Consider the following 16,199-nt stretch of genomic DNA (forward strand, 5'->3'; position numbering starts at 1 on the left):
TCCTGCCCCCGGGGGGTCAGAGCCAAAATTGATACAAGTTCTGTTCCCCTTTCCAAAAGGATGTTTGTGGCCAAATTTGGTTACATTCCATTCAGAACTCTATGACAAGTAGCGATTTAAAGGATTTACCTCTATTTCCCCTATTGGGCCCCGCCCCTCCTGCCCCCGGGGGGTCAGAGCCAAAATTTATACAAGTTCTGTTCCCCTTCCCCCAAGGATGTTTGTGGTCAAATTTGGTTACAATCCATGCAGAACTCTAGGACAAGTAGCGATTTAAAGGATTTACCTCTATTTCCCCTATTGGGCCCCGCCCCTCCTGCCCCTGGGGGGTCAGAGCCAAAATTTATACAAGTTCTGTTCCCCTTCCCCCAAGGATGTTTGTGGCCAAATTTGGTTACAATTCATGCAGAACTCTATGACTAGTAGCGATTTAAAGGATTTACCTCTATTTCCCCTATTGGGCCCCGCCCCTCCTGCCCCCGGGGGGTCAGAGCCAAAATTTATACAAGTTCTGTTCCCCTTCCCCCAAGGATGTTTGTGGCCAAATTTGGTTACAATCCATGCAGAACTCTAGGACAAGTAGCGATTTAAAGGATTTACCTCTATTTCCCCTATTGGGCCCCGCCCCTCCTGCCCCCGGGGGGTCAGAGCCAAATTTTATACAAGTTCTGTTCCCCTTCCCCCAAGGATGTTTGTGGCCAAATTTGGTTACAATCCATGCAGAACTCTAGGACAAGTAGCGATTTATAGGATTTACCTCTATTTCCCCTATTGGGCCCCGCCCCTCCTGCCCCTGGGGGTCAGAGCCAAAATTTATACAAGTTCTGTTCCCCTTCCCCCAAGGATGTTTGTGGCCAAATTTGGTTACAATTCATGCAGAACTCTATGACTAGTAGCGATTTAAAGGATTTACCTCTATTTCCCCTATTGGGCCCCGCCCCTCCTGCCCCGGGGGGGTCAGAGCCAAAATTTATACAAGTTCTGTTCCCCTTCCCCCAAGGATGTTTGTGGCCAAATTTGGTTACAATCCATGCAGAACTCTAGGACAAGTAGCGATTTATAGGATTTACCTCTATTTCCCCTATTGGGCCCCGCCCCTCCTGCCCCCGGGGGGTCAGAGCCAAAATTTATACAAGTTCTGTTCCCCTTCCCCCAAGGATGTTTGTGGCCAAATTTGGTTACAATTCATGCAGAACTCTAGGACAAGTAGCGATTTATAGGATTTACCTCTATTTCCCCTATTAGGCCCCGCCCCTCCTGCCCCAGGGGGGTCAGAGCCAAAATTTATACAAGTTCTGTTCCCCCTCCCCCAAGGATGTTTGTGGCCAAATTTGGTTACAATCCATGCAGAACTCTATGACTAGTAGCGATTTAAAGGATTTACCTCTATTTCCCCTATTGGGCCCCGCCCCTCCTGCCCCCTGGGGGGTCAGAGCCAAAATTTATACAAGTTCTGTTCCCCCTCCCCCAAGGATGTTTGTGGCCAAATTTGGTTACAATCCATGCAGAACTCTAGGACAAGTAGCGATTTATAGGATTTACCTCTATTTCCCCTATTGGGCCCCGCCCCTCCTGCCCCCTGGGGGGTCAGAGCCAAAATTTATACAAGTTCTGTTCCCCTTCCCCCAAGGATGTTTGTGGCCAAATTTGGTTACAATTCATGTAGAACTCTATGACTAGTAGCGATTTAAAGGATTTACCTCTATTTCCCCTATTGGTCCCCGCCCCCCCGCCCTCTCCTGCCCCTGGGGGATCAGAGCCAAAATTTATACAAGTTCTGTTCCCCTTCCCCCAAGGATGTTTGTGGCCAAATTTGGTTACAATCCATGCAGAACTCTATGACAAGTAGCGATTTAAAGGATTTACCTCTATTTCCCCTATTGGGCCCCGCCCCTCCTGCCCCCGGGGGGTCAGAGCCAAAATTGATACAAGTTCTGTTCCCCTTCCCCCAAGGATGTTTGTGGCCAAATTTGGTTACAATCCATGCAGAACTCTATGACAAGTAGCGATTTATAGGATTTACCTCTATTTCCCCTATTGGGCCCCGCCCCTCCTGCCCCCGGGGGGTCAGAGCCAAAATTTATACAAGTTCTGTTCCCCTTCCCCCAAGGATGTTTGTGGCCAAATTTGGTTACAATCCATGCAGAACTCTAGGACAAGTAGCGATTTAAAGGATTTACCTCTATTTCCCCTATTGGGCCCCGCCCCTCCTGCCCCTGGGGGATCAGAGCCAAAATTTATACAAGTTCTGTTCCCCTTCCCCCAAGGATGTTTGTGGCCAAATTTGGTTACAATTCATGCAGAACTCTATGACTAGTAGCGATTTAAAGGATTTACCTCTATTTCCCCTATTGGGCCCCGCCCCTCCTGCCCCCGGGGGACCAGAGCCAAAATTTATACAAGTTCTGTTCCCCTTCCCCCAAGGATGTTTGTGGCCAATTTTGGTTACAATCCATGTAGAACTCTAGGACAAGTAGCGATTTAAAGGATTTACCTCTATTTCCCCTATTGGGCCCCGCCCCTCCTGCCCCCGCGGGGTCAGAGCCAAAATTTATACAAGTTCTGTTCCCTTTCCCCCAAGAATGTTTGTGGCCAAATTTGGTTACAATCCATGCAGAACTCTAGGACAAGTAGCGATTTATAGGATTTACCTCTATTTCCCCTATTGGGCCCCGCCCCTCCTGCCCCCGGGGGGTCAGAGCCAAAATTTATACAAGTTCTGTTCCCCTTCCCCCAAGGATGTTTGTGGCCAAATATGGTTACAATCCATGCAGAACTCTAGGACAAGTAGCGATTTAAAGGATTTACCTCTATTTCCCCTATTGGGCCCCGCCCCTCCTGCCCCCGGGGGGAGTCAGAGCCAAAATTTATACAAGTTCTGTTCCCCTTCCCCCAAGGATGTTTGTGGCCAAATTTGGTTACAATCCATGCAGAACTCTAGGACAAGTAGCGATTTATAGGATTTACCTCTATTTCCCCTATTGGGCCCCGCCCCTCCTGCCCCCGGGGGGGTCAGAGCCAAAATTTATACAAGTTCTGTTCCCCCTTCCCCAAGGATGTTTGTGGCCAAATTTGGTTACAATCCATGCAGAACTCTTAGGACAAGTAGCGATTTATAGGATTTACCTCTATTTCCCCTATTGGGCCCCGCCCCTCCTGCCCCCGGGGGGTCAGAGCCAAAATTTATACAAGTTCTGTTCCCCTTCCCCCAAGGATGTTTGTGGCCAAATTTGGTTACAATCCATGCAGAACTCTAGGACAAGTAGCGATTTATAGGATTTACCTCTATTTCCCCTATTGGGCCCCGCCCCTCCTGCCCCCGGGGGGTCAGAGCCAAAATTTATACAAGTTCTGTTCCCCTTCCCCCAAGGATGTTTGTGGCCAAATTTGGTTACAATCCATGCAGAACTCTATGACAAGTAGCGATTTAAAGGATTTACCTCTATTTCCCCTATTGGGCCCCGCCCCTCCTGCCCCTGGGGGATCAGAGCCAAAATTTATACAAGTTCTGTTCCCCCTCCCCCAAGGATGTTTGTGGCCAAATTTGGTTACAATCCATGCAGAACTCTATGACTAGTAGCGATTTAAATGAAATGTTGACGGACGGACGGACGGACGGACAGACGGACGACGGACGTCGCGCCATGACATAAGCTCACTAGCCCTTCGGGCCAGGTGAGCTAATAAAACTGACCATTCTACTACCCTGTACATTAACAATTACAATAAAACTGACCGTTCTACTACCCTGTACATTAACGATTACAATAAAACTGACCATTCTACTACCCTGTATATTAACAATTACAACAATACTGACCATTCTACTACCCTGTACATTAACAATTACAATAAAACTGACCATTCTACTCCCCTGTACATTAACAATTACAATAAAACTGACCATTCTACTACCCTGTACATTAACAATTACAACAATACTGACCATTCTACTACCCTGTACATTAACAATTACAACAATACTGACCATTCTACTCCCCTGTACATTAACAATTACAACAAAACTGACCATTCTACTCCCCTGTACATTAACAATTACAACAAAACTGACCATTCTACTCCCCTGTACATTAACAATTACAACAAAACTGACCATTCTACTCCCCTGTACATTAACAATTACAACAATACTGACCGTTCTACTCCCCTGTATATTAACAATTACAACAAAACTGACCATTCTACTACCCTGTACATTAACAATTACAACAAAACTGACCATTCTACTCCCCTGTACATTAACAATTACAACAATACTGACCATTCTACTCCCCTGTACATTAACAATTACAACAAAACTGACCATTCTACTCCCCTGTACATTAACAATTACAACAATACTGACCATTCTACTCCCCTGTACATTAACAATTACAACAAAACTGACCATTCTACTACCCTGTACATTAACAATTACAACAAAACTGACCATTTTCTACTCCCTGTACATTAACAATTACAATAAAACTGACCATTCTACTCCCCTGTACATTAACAATTACAACAAAACTGACTATTCTACTCCCCTGTACATTAACAATTACAACAAGAGGCCCAGAGGGCCTGTATCGCTCACCTGGTTTGTAATGCCAAGTAATGTTCTGAATACAGGTTCATTGTTTCTTTTCTGAAGGAATTTTAATATTAACCTCTAAATCCCCTATTAGGCCCCACCCCTCCTGCCCCCAGGGGGTCAGAGCCAAAATTTATACAAGTTCTGTTCCCCTTCCTCCAAGGATGTTTGTGGCCAAATTTGGTCACAATCCAAGCAAAACTCTAGGACAAGTAGCAATTTATAGGATTTACCTCTATTTCCCCTTTTGGGCCCCACCCGTCCTGCCCCTGGGGGGCCAGAGCCAAAACTTATACAAGTTCTGTTCCCCTTCCCCCAAGGATGTTTGTGGCCAAATTTGGTTACAATCCATACAGAACTCTATGACAAGTAGCGATTTAAAGAATTTACCTCTATTTCCCCTATTGGGCCCCGCCCCTCCTGCCCCCCGGGACCAGAGCCAAAATTTATACAAACTCAGTTCTAATTCTCCCAAGGATATTTCTGGCCAAATTTGGTTACATTCCATGCGGAACTCTGTTACTAGTAGCGATTTAAAGGATTTACCTCTATTTCCCCTATTGGGCCCCGCCCCTCCTGCCCCCGGGGGGCCAGAGCCAAAATTTATACAAGTTCTGTTCCCCTTCCCCCAAGGATGTTTGTGGCCAAATTTGGTTACATTTCATTCAGAACTCTATGACAAGTAGCGATTTAAAGGATTTACCTCTATTTGCCCTATTGGGCCTTGCCCCTCCTGCCCCTGGGGGATCAGAGCCAAAATTTATACAAGTTCTGTTCCCCTTCCCCCAAGGATGTTTGTGGCTGATTTTGGTTACAATCCATGCCAAACTCTAGGACAAGTAGCGATTTAAAGGATTTACCTCTATTTCCCCTATTGGGCTCCGCCCCTCCTGCCCCTGGGGGGTCAGAGCCAAAATTTATACAAGTTCTGTTCCCCCTCCCCCAAGGATGTTTGTGGCCAAATTTGGTTACATTTCATTCAGAACTCTATGACTAGTAGCGATTTAAAGGATTTACCTCTATTTCCCCTATTGGGCCCCGCCCCTCCTGCCCCCGGGGGGCCAGAGCCAAAATTTATACAAGTTCTGTTCATCTTCCCCCAAGGATGTTTGTGGCCAAATTTGGGTACATTCCATTCACCTATGACTAGTAGCGATTTAAAGGATTTACCTCTATTTCCCCTATTGGGCCCCGCCCCTCCTGCCCCTGGGTGATCAGAGCCAAAATTTACACAAGTACTGTTCCCCTTCCCCCAAGGATGTTTGTGGCTGATTTTGGTTACATTCCATGCCAAACTCTAGGACAAGTAGCGATTTAAAGGATTTACCTCTATTTCCCCTATTGGGCCCCGCCCCTCCTGCCCCCGGGGGATCAGAGCCAAAATTTATATAAGTTCTGTTCCCCTTCTCCCAAGGATGTTTGTGGCCAAATTTGGTTACATTTCATTCAGAACTCTATGACAAGTAGCGATTTAAAGGATTTACCTCTATTTCCCCTATTGGGCCCCGCCCCTCCTGCCCCCGGGGGGCCAGAGCCAAAATTTACACAAGTTCTGTTCCCCTTCCCCCAAGGATGTTTGTGGCCAAATTTGGTTCTAATCCATGCAGGACTCTATGACTAGTAGCGATTTAAAGGATTTACCTCTACTTCCCCTATTGGGCCCCGCCCCTCCTGCCCCTGGGGGATCAGAGCCAAAATTTATACAAGTTCTGTTCCCCTTCCCCAAAGGATATTTGTGGCTGATTTTGGTTACAATCCATGCCAAACTCTAGGACAAGTAGCGATTTAAAGGATTTACCTCTATTTCCCCTATTGGGCCCCGCCCCTCCTGCCCCTGGGGGGTCAGAGCCAAAATTTATACAAGTTCTGTTCCCCCTCCCCCAAGGATGTTTGTGGCCAAATTTGGTTCCAATCCATGCAGAACTCTATGACAAGTAGCGATTTAAAGGATTTACCTCTATTTCCCCTATTGGGCCCCGCCCCTCCTGCCCCTGGGGGGTCAGAGCCAAAATTTATACAAGTTCTGTTCCCCCTCCCCCAAGGATGTTTGTGGCCAAATTTGGTTACAATCCATGCAGAACTCTAGGACAAGTAGCGATTTATAGAAAATGTTGACGGACGGACACGGACGACGGACGACGGACGACGGACGACGGACGACGGACGACGCGCCATGACATAAGCTCACTGGCCCTTTGGGCCAGGTGAGCTAATAAAACTGACCATTCTACTCCCCTGTACATTAACAATTACAATAAAACTGACCGTTCTACTACCCTGTACATTAACGATTACAATAAAACTGACCATTCTACTACCCTGTACATTAACGATTACAATAAAACTGACCATTCTACTACCCTGTACATTAATGATTACAATAAAACTGACCATTCTACTACCCTGTACATTAACGATGACAATAAAACTGACCGTTCTACTACCCTGTACATTAACGATTACAATAAAACTGACCATTCTACTACCCTGTACATTAACGATTACAATAAAACTGACCATTCTACTACCCTGTACATTAACAATTACAATAAAATTGACCATTCTACTACCCTGTACATTAACAATTACAATAAAATTGACCATTCTACTACCCTGTACATTAACGATTACAATAAAACTGACCATTCTACTACCCTGTACATTAACAATTACAATAAAATTGACCATTCTACTACCCTGTACATTAACGATTACAATAAAACTGACCATTCTACTACCCTGTACATTAACAATTACAACAAAACTGACCGTTCTACTACCCTGTACATTAACGATTACAATAAAACTGACCATTCTACTACCCTGTATATTAACGATTATCTACAATTATTAGTACAGTATATAAAATAACAGTTATTGTACACACCTCACATTACCGATACGATCCCCAGATGCTAAGTGTTGTCCGTCAGGGCTGATACACAGAGAGCGGATGCCATTTTTACCGTCATAGTTTGTGTCTGTCTTATCTGTCCCTCCAGCTGTGAATAAGACAGATACATGAAAGATCAATTTCAAATCACCTGTCTTAAATATATGGTAAGTGAATGAAGGGAAGCAACTCCAAGAACATTATACCTATATGTCTTACATCCATCTCCTCAATTATATCAATCAATATTTACCAAGATGTAAATATTTTTATGACTGCTAAAATTTACTATAATATTTTACTTGATACTTGTTTATGGGATTAGATCTTCTACTCTCTGATTTGAATGAATCAGTCACTTGGCTGTACATCATTGATTGTATACTTTCTGATCAGTCACTTGGCTGTACATCATTGATCGTATACTATCTGATCAGTCACTTGGCTGTACATCATTGATCGTATACTATCTGATCAGTCACTTGGCTGTACATCATTGATTGTATACTTTCTGATCAGTCACCTGGCTGTACATCATTGATTGTATACTTTCTGATCAGTCACTTGGCTGTACATCATTGATTTTATACTTTCTAATCAGTCACTTGGCTGTACATCATTGATTGTATACTTTCTGATCAGTCACTTGGCTGTACATCATTGATTGTATACTTTCTGATCAGTCACCTGGCTGTACATCCATTGATTTTATACTTTCTGATCAGTCACTTGGCTGTACATCATTGATTTTATACTTTCTGATCAGTCACTTGGCTGTACATCATTGATTTTATACTTTCTGATCAGTCACTTGGCTGTACATCATTGATTTTATACTTTCTGATCAGTCACTTGGCTGTACATCATTGATTTTATACTTTCTGATCAGTCACTTGGCTGTACATCATTGATTTTATACTTTCTAATCAGTCACTTGGCTGTACATCATTGATTTTATACTTTCTGATCAGTCACTTGGCTGTACATCATTGATTTTATACTTTCTGATCAGTCACCTGGCTGTACATCATTGATTTTATACTTTCTGATCAGTCACTTGGCTGTACATCATTGATTGTATACTTTCTGATCAGTCACTTGGCTGTACATCATTGATTGTATACTTTCTGATCAGTCACTTGGCTGTACATCATTGATTTTATACTTTTCTGATCAGTCACTTGGCTGTACATCATTGATTTTATACTTTCTGATCAGTCACTTGGCTGTACATCATTGATTTTATACTTTCTGATCAGTCACTTGGCTGTACATCATTGATTTTATACTTTCTGATCAGTCACTTGGCTGTACATCATTGATTTTATACTTTCTGATCAGTCACTTGGCTGTACATCATTGATTTTATACTTTCTGATCAGTCACTTGGCTGTACATCATTGATTTTATACTTTCTGATAAGTACACTTTTTTAGAATGACTGTACATCATTGAAAATAAGTTCATTTTTAAGGATCAGTCACTTGTACACATAAAACCATTTTCACTATGACTGTCTACTTTTTTACCCTTTGTAGTCATACACATAAACACTTCACTAGTGGATACTGACCTGTGGATACTTATAGTCAACATCTCGCAGTGACATCATGGCAATCAATGTAAACGATCAATGTAACAGATCTTTAGTAGTTCCTGTGTAATAGAGAGAGAAACATTAAATATCAATTAATTAATGTAACAGATCTTTAGTAGTTCTGTGTAATAAAGAAGAACTAAAATCAATTAAGAACAGGATAATGTAACAGATCTTTAGTAGTTCCTGTGTAATAGAGAGAAGAAACACTAAATATCAATTAATGAACAGGATTAATGTAACAGATCTTTAGTAGTTCCTGTGTAATAGAGAGAAGAAACACTAAATATCAATTAATGAACAGGATCAATGTAACAGATCTTTAGGAGTTCCTGTGTAATAGAGAGAAGAAACACTAAATATCAATTAATGAACAGGATTAATGTAACAGATCTTTAGTAGTTCCTGTGTAATAGAGAGAAGAAACAACTAAATATCAATTAATGAACAGGATTAATGTAACAGATCTTTAGTAGTTCCTGTGTAATAGAGAGAAGAAACACTAAATATCAATTAATGAACAGGATTAATGTAACAGATCTTTAGTAGTTCCTGTGTAATAGAGAGAAGAAACACTAAATATCAATTAATGAACAGGATTAATGTAACAGATCTTTAGTAGTTCCTGTGTAATAGAGAGAAGAAACACTAAATATCAATTAATGAACAGGATCAATGTAACAGATCTTTAGTAGTTCCTGTGTAATAGAGAGAAGAAACACTAAATATCAATTAATGAACAGGATTAATGTAACAGATCTTTAGTAGTTCCTGTGTAATAGAGAGAAGAAACACTAAATATCAATTAATGAACAGGATTAATGTAACAGATCTTTAGTAGTTCCTGTGTAATAGAGAGAAGAAACACTAAATATCAATTAATGAACAGGATCAATGTAACAGATCTTTAGGAGTTCCTGTGTAATAGAGAGAAGAAACACTAAATATCAATTAATGAACAGGATCAATGTAACAGATCTTTAGGAGTTCCTGTGTAATAGAGAGAAGAAACACTAAATATCAATTAATGAACAGGATTAATGTAACAGATCTTTAGTAGTTCCTGTGTAATAGAGAGAAGAAACACTAAATATCAATTAATGAACAGGATCAATGTAACAGATCTTTAGGAGTTCCTGTGTAATAGAGAGAAGAAACACTAAAATATCAATTAATGAACAGGATCAATGTAACAGATCTTTAGTAGTTCCTGTGTAATAGAGAAAAGAAAACACTAAATATCAATTAATGAACAGGATCAATGTAACAGATCTTTAGTAGTTCCTGTGTAATAGAGAGAAGAAACACTAAATATCAATTAATGAACAGGATCAATGTAACAGATCTTTAGTAGTTCCTGTGTAATAGAGAGAAGAAACACTAAATATCAATTAATGAACAGGATCAATGTAACAGGATCTTTAGGAGTTCCTGTGTAATAGAGAGAAGAAACACTAAATATCAATTAATGAACAGGATTAATGTAACAGATCTTTAGTAGTTCCTGTGTAATAGAGAGAAGAAACATTAAATATCAATTAATGAACAGGATCAATGTAACAGATCTTTAGGAGTTCCTGTGTAATAGAGAGAAGAAACATTAAATATCAATTAATGAACAGGATTAATGTAACAGATCTTTAGTAGTTCCTGTGTAATAGAGAGAAGAAACACTAAATATCAATTAATGAACAGGATTAATGTAACAGATCTTTAGTAGTTCCTGTGTAATAGAGAGAAGAAACATTAAATATCAATTAATGAACAGGATCAATGTAACAGATCTTTAGGAGTTCCTGTGTAATAGAGAGAAGAAACATTAAATATCAATTAATGAACAGGATCAATGTAACAGATCTTTAGGAGTTCCTGTGTAATAGAGAGAAGAAACACTAAATATCAATTAATGAACAGGATTAATGTAACAGATCTTTAGGAGTTCCTGTGTAATAGAGAGAAGAAACACTAAATATCAATTAATGAACAGGATTAATGTAACAGATCTTTAGGAGTTCCTGTGTAATAGAGAGAAGAAACACTAAATATCAATTAATGAACAGGATCAATGTAACAGATCTTTAGGAGTTCCTGTGTAATAGAGAGAAGAAACACTAAATATCAATTAATGAACAGGATTAATGTAACAGATCTTTAGTAGTTCCTGTGTAATAGAGAGAAGAAACATTAAATATCAATTAATGAACAGGATCAATGTAACAGATCTTTAGGAGTTCCTGTGTAATAGAGAGAAGAAACACTAAATATCAATTAATGAACAGGATTAATGTAACAGATCTTTAGTAGTTCGTGTGAGAGGAAATATTAAATATTGGTCTATTGTAATTGTTCACAAATGCCAAATCAACCCTCACTGACAGTACTTACATTAGAAAATACATTTCGTTTATAATAGTCAGTTTCTGTCATGTGATTCTCAAGGTTCCATATACGTATTGTGTCGTCTGTAGAGCAGGTGATGAAGGAGCCAGGGGGCAGCACCGGAGTCTCTCCTTCCTGTACAGGGGGCGCCACCTGTAACAATTATATTGAAGTTAAGTAAGGCAATGAATACTGTACAAAGTTGACAGTTACACAAGAAAATTCATCACTACTAAGATTACTTTATAATTTTCTATAATCAAATTACAACTGGTACAAGTTGAGTTCATCACTACTAAGATTACTTTATAATTTTCTATAATCAAATTACAACTGGTACAAGTTGAGTTCATCACTACTAAGATTACTTTATAATTTTCTATAATCAAATTACAACTGGTACAAGTTGAGTTCATCACTACTAAGATTACTTTATAATTTTCTATAATCAAATTACAACTGGTACAAGTTAAGTTCATCACTACTAAGATTACTTTATAATTTTCTATAATCAAATTACAACTGGTGCAAGTTAAGTTCATCACTACTAAGATTACTTTATAATTTTCTATAATCAAATTACAACTGGTACAAGTCATGTCCTTATGTTTACTTATGTAAACGCCTGTGTGCAAGAGCAAGTATTTATATATATATATATATATATATATATATACCAAGAAAAAAGTACGTGTCCATGTAGAGTTGAATATATAAAAAATAAAAGTCAACGATTTTTTTTGAAGAGCCATCATGAAATGGTGAATGTACAAGAGGAAAGTCGTTTTTTTTATGTATATATAATATTAAATATCAAAGAAACACAATTTAACAAAGCATGACAATTTATTGACTCATGCCCTATCCGGGCCTCAAACTCACGATCTACGGCACCCAGTCGCCTAGCCAAACATGTCTGCGCCTTCTACCACTGCGCCACATCCACATATATATAAAGAGAGAGTTATTCCCCTTAATACACTCATCTGCAGGCCTAGAATACTCAGCCGATTTTGTTTATGCAGTTTATCTGGATGGACGTTTGTTTGTAAATTAATGACAGAACTGGTGATTTTATATTGTTTTCAGATGTTTTTTGGAAAATCCCTCATAGGCCTGTATCAAAACCTGCAGAACTAGTCAAACCGTATAAACAGCAAGAGACAAAAGGGCATCTAACTACCTTGGCAATAGTCGTATAGGAAATTAATTAGATATGGTGTCATGGCAACCATCTTCAATTTGGGATACACCAGACAACACTTTGTCAAGATCATATCAGGATCATTTCATGCAAGTTTCAGCAATATCGCACCTGTAGAACTTGGGAAGAAGTACAAAATATGTTTTCAAGATGGAGGCTGTAGCAGCCATCTTGGACTTCAGATTGACCCAAAAAATAACCGAACTTTGTCGGGACAATGTCAGGATCATTTCAGGCAAGTTTCAGCCAAATCATACAGGTAGAACTTGAGAAGAAGTTCAAAATGTGAAAGGTTACTGATGGCGGACGACGGATGAAGCATGACTATACACTGACCTGGAGGTGTTATTCCCCCTGTATTACAGTTATTCCCCATGACACAATTACCTCCAGGCCCAGAATACTGGAGCTGTTGTAGAGTTATTCCCCCTGTATTACAGTTATTCCCCATGACACACTCACCTCAAGGTCCAGAATACTGGAGCTGTTGTAGAGTTATTGCCCCTGTATTACAGTTATTCCCTCTGTATTACAGTGATTCCCCCTGACACACTCACCTCTAGGCCCAGAATACTGGAGCTGTTGTAGAGTTATTCCCCCTGTATTACAGTTATTCCCCCTGACACACTCACCTCCAGGCCCAGAATACTGGAGCTGTTGTAGAGTTATTGCCCCTGTATTACAGTTATTCCCCCTGACACACTCACCTCCAGGCCCAGAATACTGGAGCTGTTGTAGAGTTATTGCCCCTGTATTACAGTTATTCCCCCTGACACACTTACCTCCAGGCCCAGAATACTGTAGCTGTTGTAGAGTTATTGCCCCTGTATTACAGTTATTGCCCCTGTATTACAGTTATTGCCCCTGTATTACAGTTATTCCCCCTGACACACTCACCTCCAGGCCCAGAATACTGGAGCTGTTGTAGAGTTATTGCCCCTGTATTACAGTTATTCCCCCTGTATTACAGTGATTCCCCCTGACACACTCACCTCCAGGCCCAGAATACTGGAGCTGTGGTAGAGTTATTGCCCCTGTATTACAGTTATTGCCCCTGTATTACAGTGATTCCCCCTGACACACTCACCTCCAGGCCCAGAATACTGGAGCTGTGGTACAGGAAGGACCTTACAATGCCGGCCTTCTTCACGTCATGGACATCCCATACATACACACTGTGATCGTTGTAGATACATGATGCCTGAAGTCAACACAAATTCTCATCAGATATCGCCACAATAACATACATACACACTGGTTATTGTCAATATGTTTTTGAGAAGTGAAAAAGAAAATTGTATTAGTCATTTATACAGTGGATAAAAGCCAAAAATACAATGTAATCAGATATTTAATATATTTTCTTGATGTTTTCAAATCTGGAAGGAAAAGATGTTTTGTTTCAAGAAAGCCATCACCAAATAACTTGCTTGTTACCTTCTTATGTAAGTCATCATACACTAATCCAATGGTATCAGGAAACTTGGAGCCTTCTTTACTAGGTAGGATTTGGCTGTAAGACAATACAATGAATATGTACTGGCAGGCATTAGTCAACACTTAATGTTAAAACTTATAGAGAGACTATAGAAATTTTAACTTCAATTTTTATCTTACAATATTTTATAAAAATCAAATTAAACATTCCAAAACCATTTAGACATGTGTAACGGACCAGAATCAAGATATTTAGAATTAGTGCTAGACTTTACTACTGTAATTAAAAATCAATCTAAAATGTCACAAAGACATAAATGTTTTGATGAAACTAGTCCTACCAAATGTCAACAAACCTGGTATACTGCTTACCTGGGACTGAGGACCGAGGCGACGTCTACACCAAGGTGATGGGGGTGGGGCAGGGACACCAGGAAGTGGAGATTCCGAGCACTGAACACACGCACCACACCATTGGAACATCCAACAAATATATGATCCTCTCCAGCGGCTAAGCAGCTGGCACTGGTGGTCTACAACAGCATAACAATTATACAATACTTCAGTAATAATTCCAACTAATCAATCTCTTTTGTCACAAATTGTTGGTAAACATTTGAAGGTTAGATGTAAATATGTCTTCGTAGTAGGTGGGCAGAACAATACAAGATGGGGTCTTAACTTCAATAATATCTTAAAGTTGTATGGTCTATCACTTTCGCTCTTTTTGTCATAGTAGAAACTGTTTAAGTGTTATACATATTTTTCTCCGTTTCTCTGAGTTTTAAACTTTCTAATTTTACCACTTTTTATAAAGTTGCAGCACTGGAAGTATTTTTAATTATAAAAGTAAAAAAATCTTTTTAACGTGTACACGTGAAAAATAGGCTCGAAAGAGGCCGAATCATTCCGAACTCTTCCGAACATCGTCGCGACAATCTCGAAGTAACACGAGGGTTGTGAAACCAAGAGAAGTGTCAACTATATTTCGGAAACAAAACATGTGGTCGACCTCAGCAGACTGGATCAACAAAGAAAATAATGTTCGCACATTACAATATTTGATACACACATTATTGAATTATGGCAATGTGTGAATTTGATGCTCTATGGACATATACCAGCACGATTTGCTCATATTAGCCAGAAGGAAAACGTAAACAAACACATGTGCGCTTACGCTAGTTACAATGTACCTGGAACACCACGTGCAGGACGTGTGGACGTCAGTCACGTGATACGATTCGGAATTCCGACAAAACCCGAAGGTACTGAACATGGCGGTGATTGAAGGCGTTTTATTCAAAACCAGGAATATATGATCCCTAGATTTCGGCTCTCTTATAGGCTGACATATGGTTATGGGGAGCTAAATCATCAAGATACATGTCCATGTTCAAATATCTAATATTAAAACGACATATCGTTTCAGTGAAAATTACAAGAAATACAACTTTAAAGTGGCCAAACTTTTTATAAGAAATTCCAAATTGAACTTTAAGACAAGCTCTTGACATTTCAAGTAAATAATTGAAAATGATGTTTTCAGTTAAAGAAGAAAAAGCCATGGAATATAATAACCATGTTACCATGTTTGAAGAAAATTTATTTTTAATCTGCAGTTATCATATGAACAGATGGATAAACCTTTGATATTCTGGTAAAGCTGGAAAAAGCAATATTCATCAAAGCAATTCCTTTTTAGCTCATCCATTTACAAGAACACAAGATAGAAGGTACACACCCGTAACTCTGCCCACTTGTCCAGAAGACGTTTTTCGTTGAATTCACACAGCAGGCCTGACTGTGTGATACTAAAGACACTCTTTGCCTTCCTTCCTTTACCACAGACAACATCACAGAAAAAGTTGTTTTTCTGGGCGCCGAGGATCCCTGAGCGGCCTTGTAGGGGTACGGTCTCGTTGATCTGTCACAGGGGAAACATCTTATAACAGTCTAGTTCATCAGTATTACAGAATCAGGTAGTAATGGTCACTAATATCTGTTTGGTAAATTCAGATATTCCAAAAATAAATGTCTTCCAGATCTACATCTTATTTTACATTTGTATAAAAAGATATTAGCACGATCACAA

At 39.8% G+C, this 16,199-nt stretch overlaps 1 protein-coding gene across 1 annotated transcript in view; it reads right to left on the reverse strand.

The window, feature by feature from the left end:
* The window catches only part of LOC138319799 (mitogen-activated protein kinase-binding protein 1-like), a 173,989-nt gene that overhangs the window by 106,221 nt on the left and 51,569 nt on the right, over positions 1 to 16,199 (reverse strand). Inside the window, exons 7-14 of the mRNA XM_069262932.1 lie at positions 15,849 to 16,031; positions 14,477 to 14,637; positions 14,105 to 14,180; positions 13,755 to 13,868; positions 11,470 to 11,616; positions 11,290 to 11,318; positions 9,071 to 9,103; positions 7,482 to 7,601 (exon numbers count right to left, since the gene is read on the reverse strand). Of these exons, the coding sequence (XP_069119033.1) occupies positions 7,482 to 7,601; positions 9,071 to 9,103; positions 11,290 to 11,318; positions 11,470 to 11,616; positions 13,755 to 13,868; positions 14,105 to 14,180; positions 14,477 to 14,637; positions 15,849 to 16,031 (863 nt within the window). The remainder of the gene's footprint in view (positions 1 to 7,481; positions 7,602 to 9,070; positions 9,104 to 11,289; positions 11,319 to 11,469; positions 11,617 to 13,754; positions 13,869 to 14,104; positions 14,181 to 14,476; positions 14,638 to 15,848; positions 16,032 to 16,199) is intronic.

Source organism: Argopecten irradians, chromosome 3 (assembly GCF_041381155.1).
Source record: "Argopecten irradians isolate NY chromosome 3, Ai_NY, whole genome shotgun sequence".
NCBI lineage: Eukaryota > Metazoa > Mollusca > Bivalvia > Pectinida > Pectinidae > Argopecten > Argopecten irradians.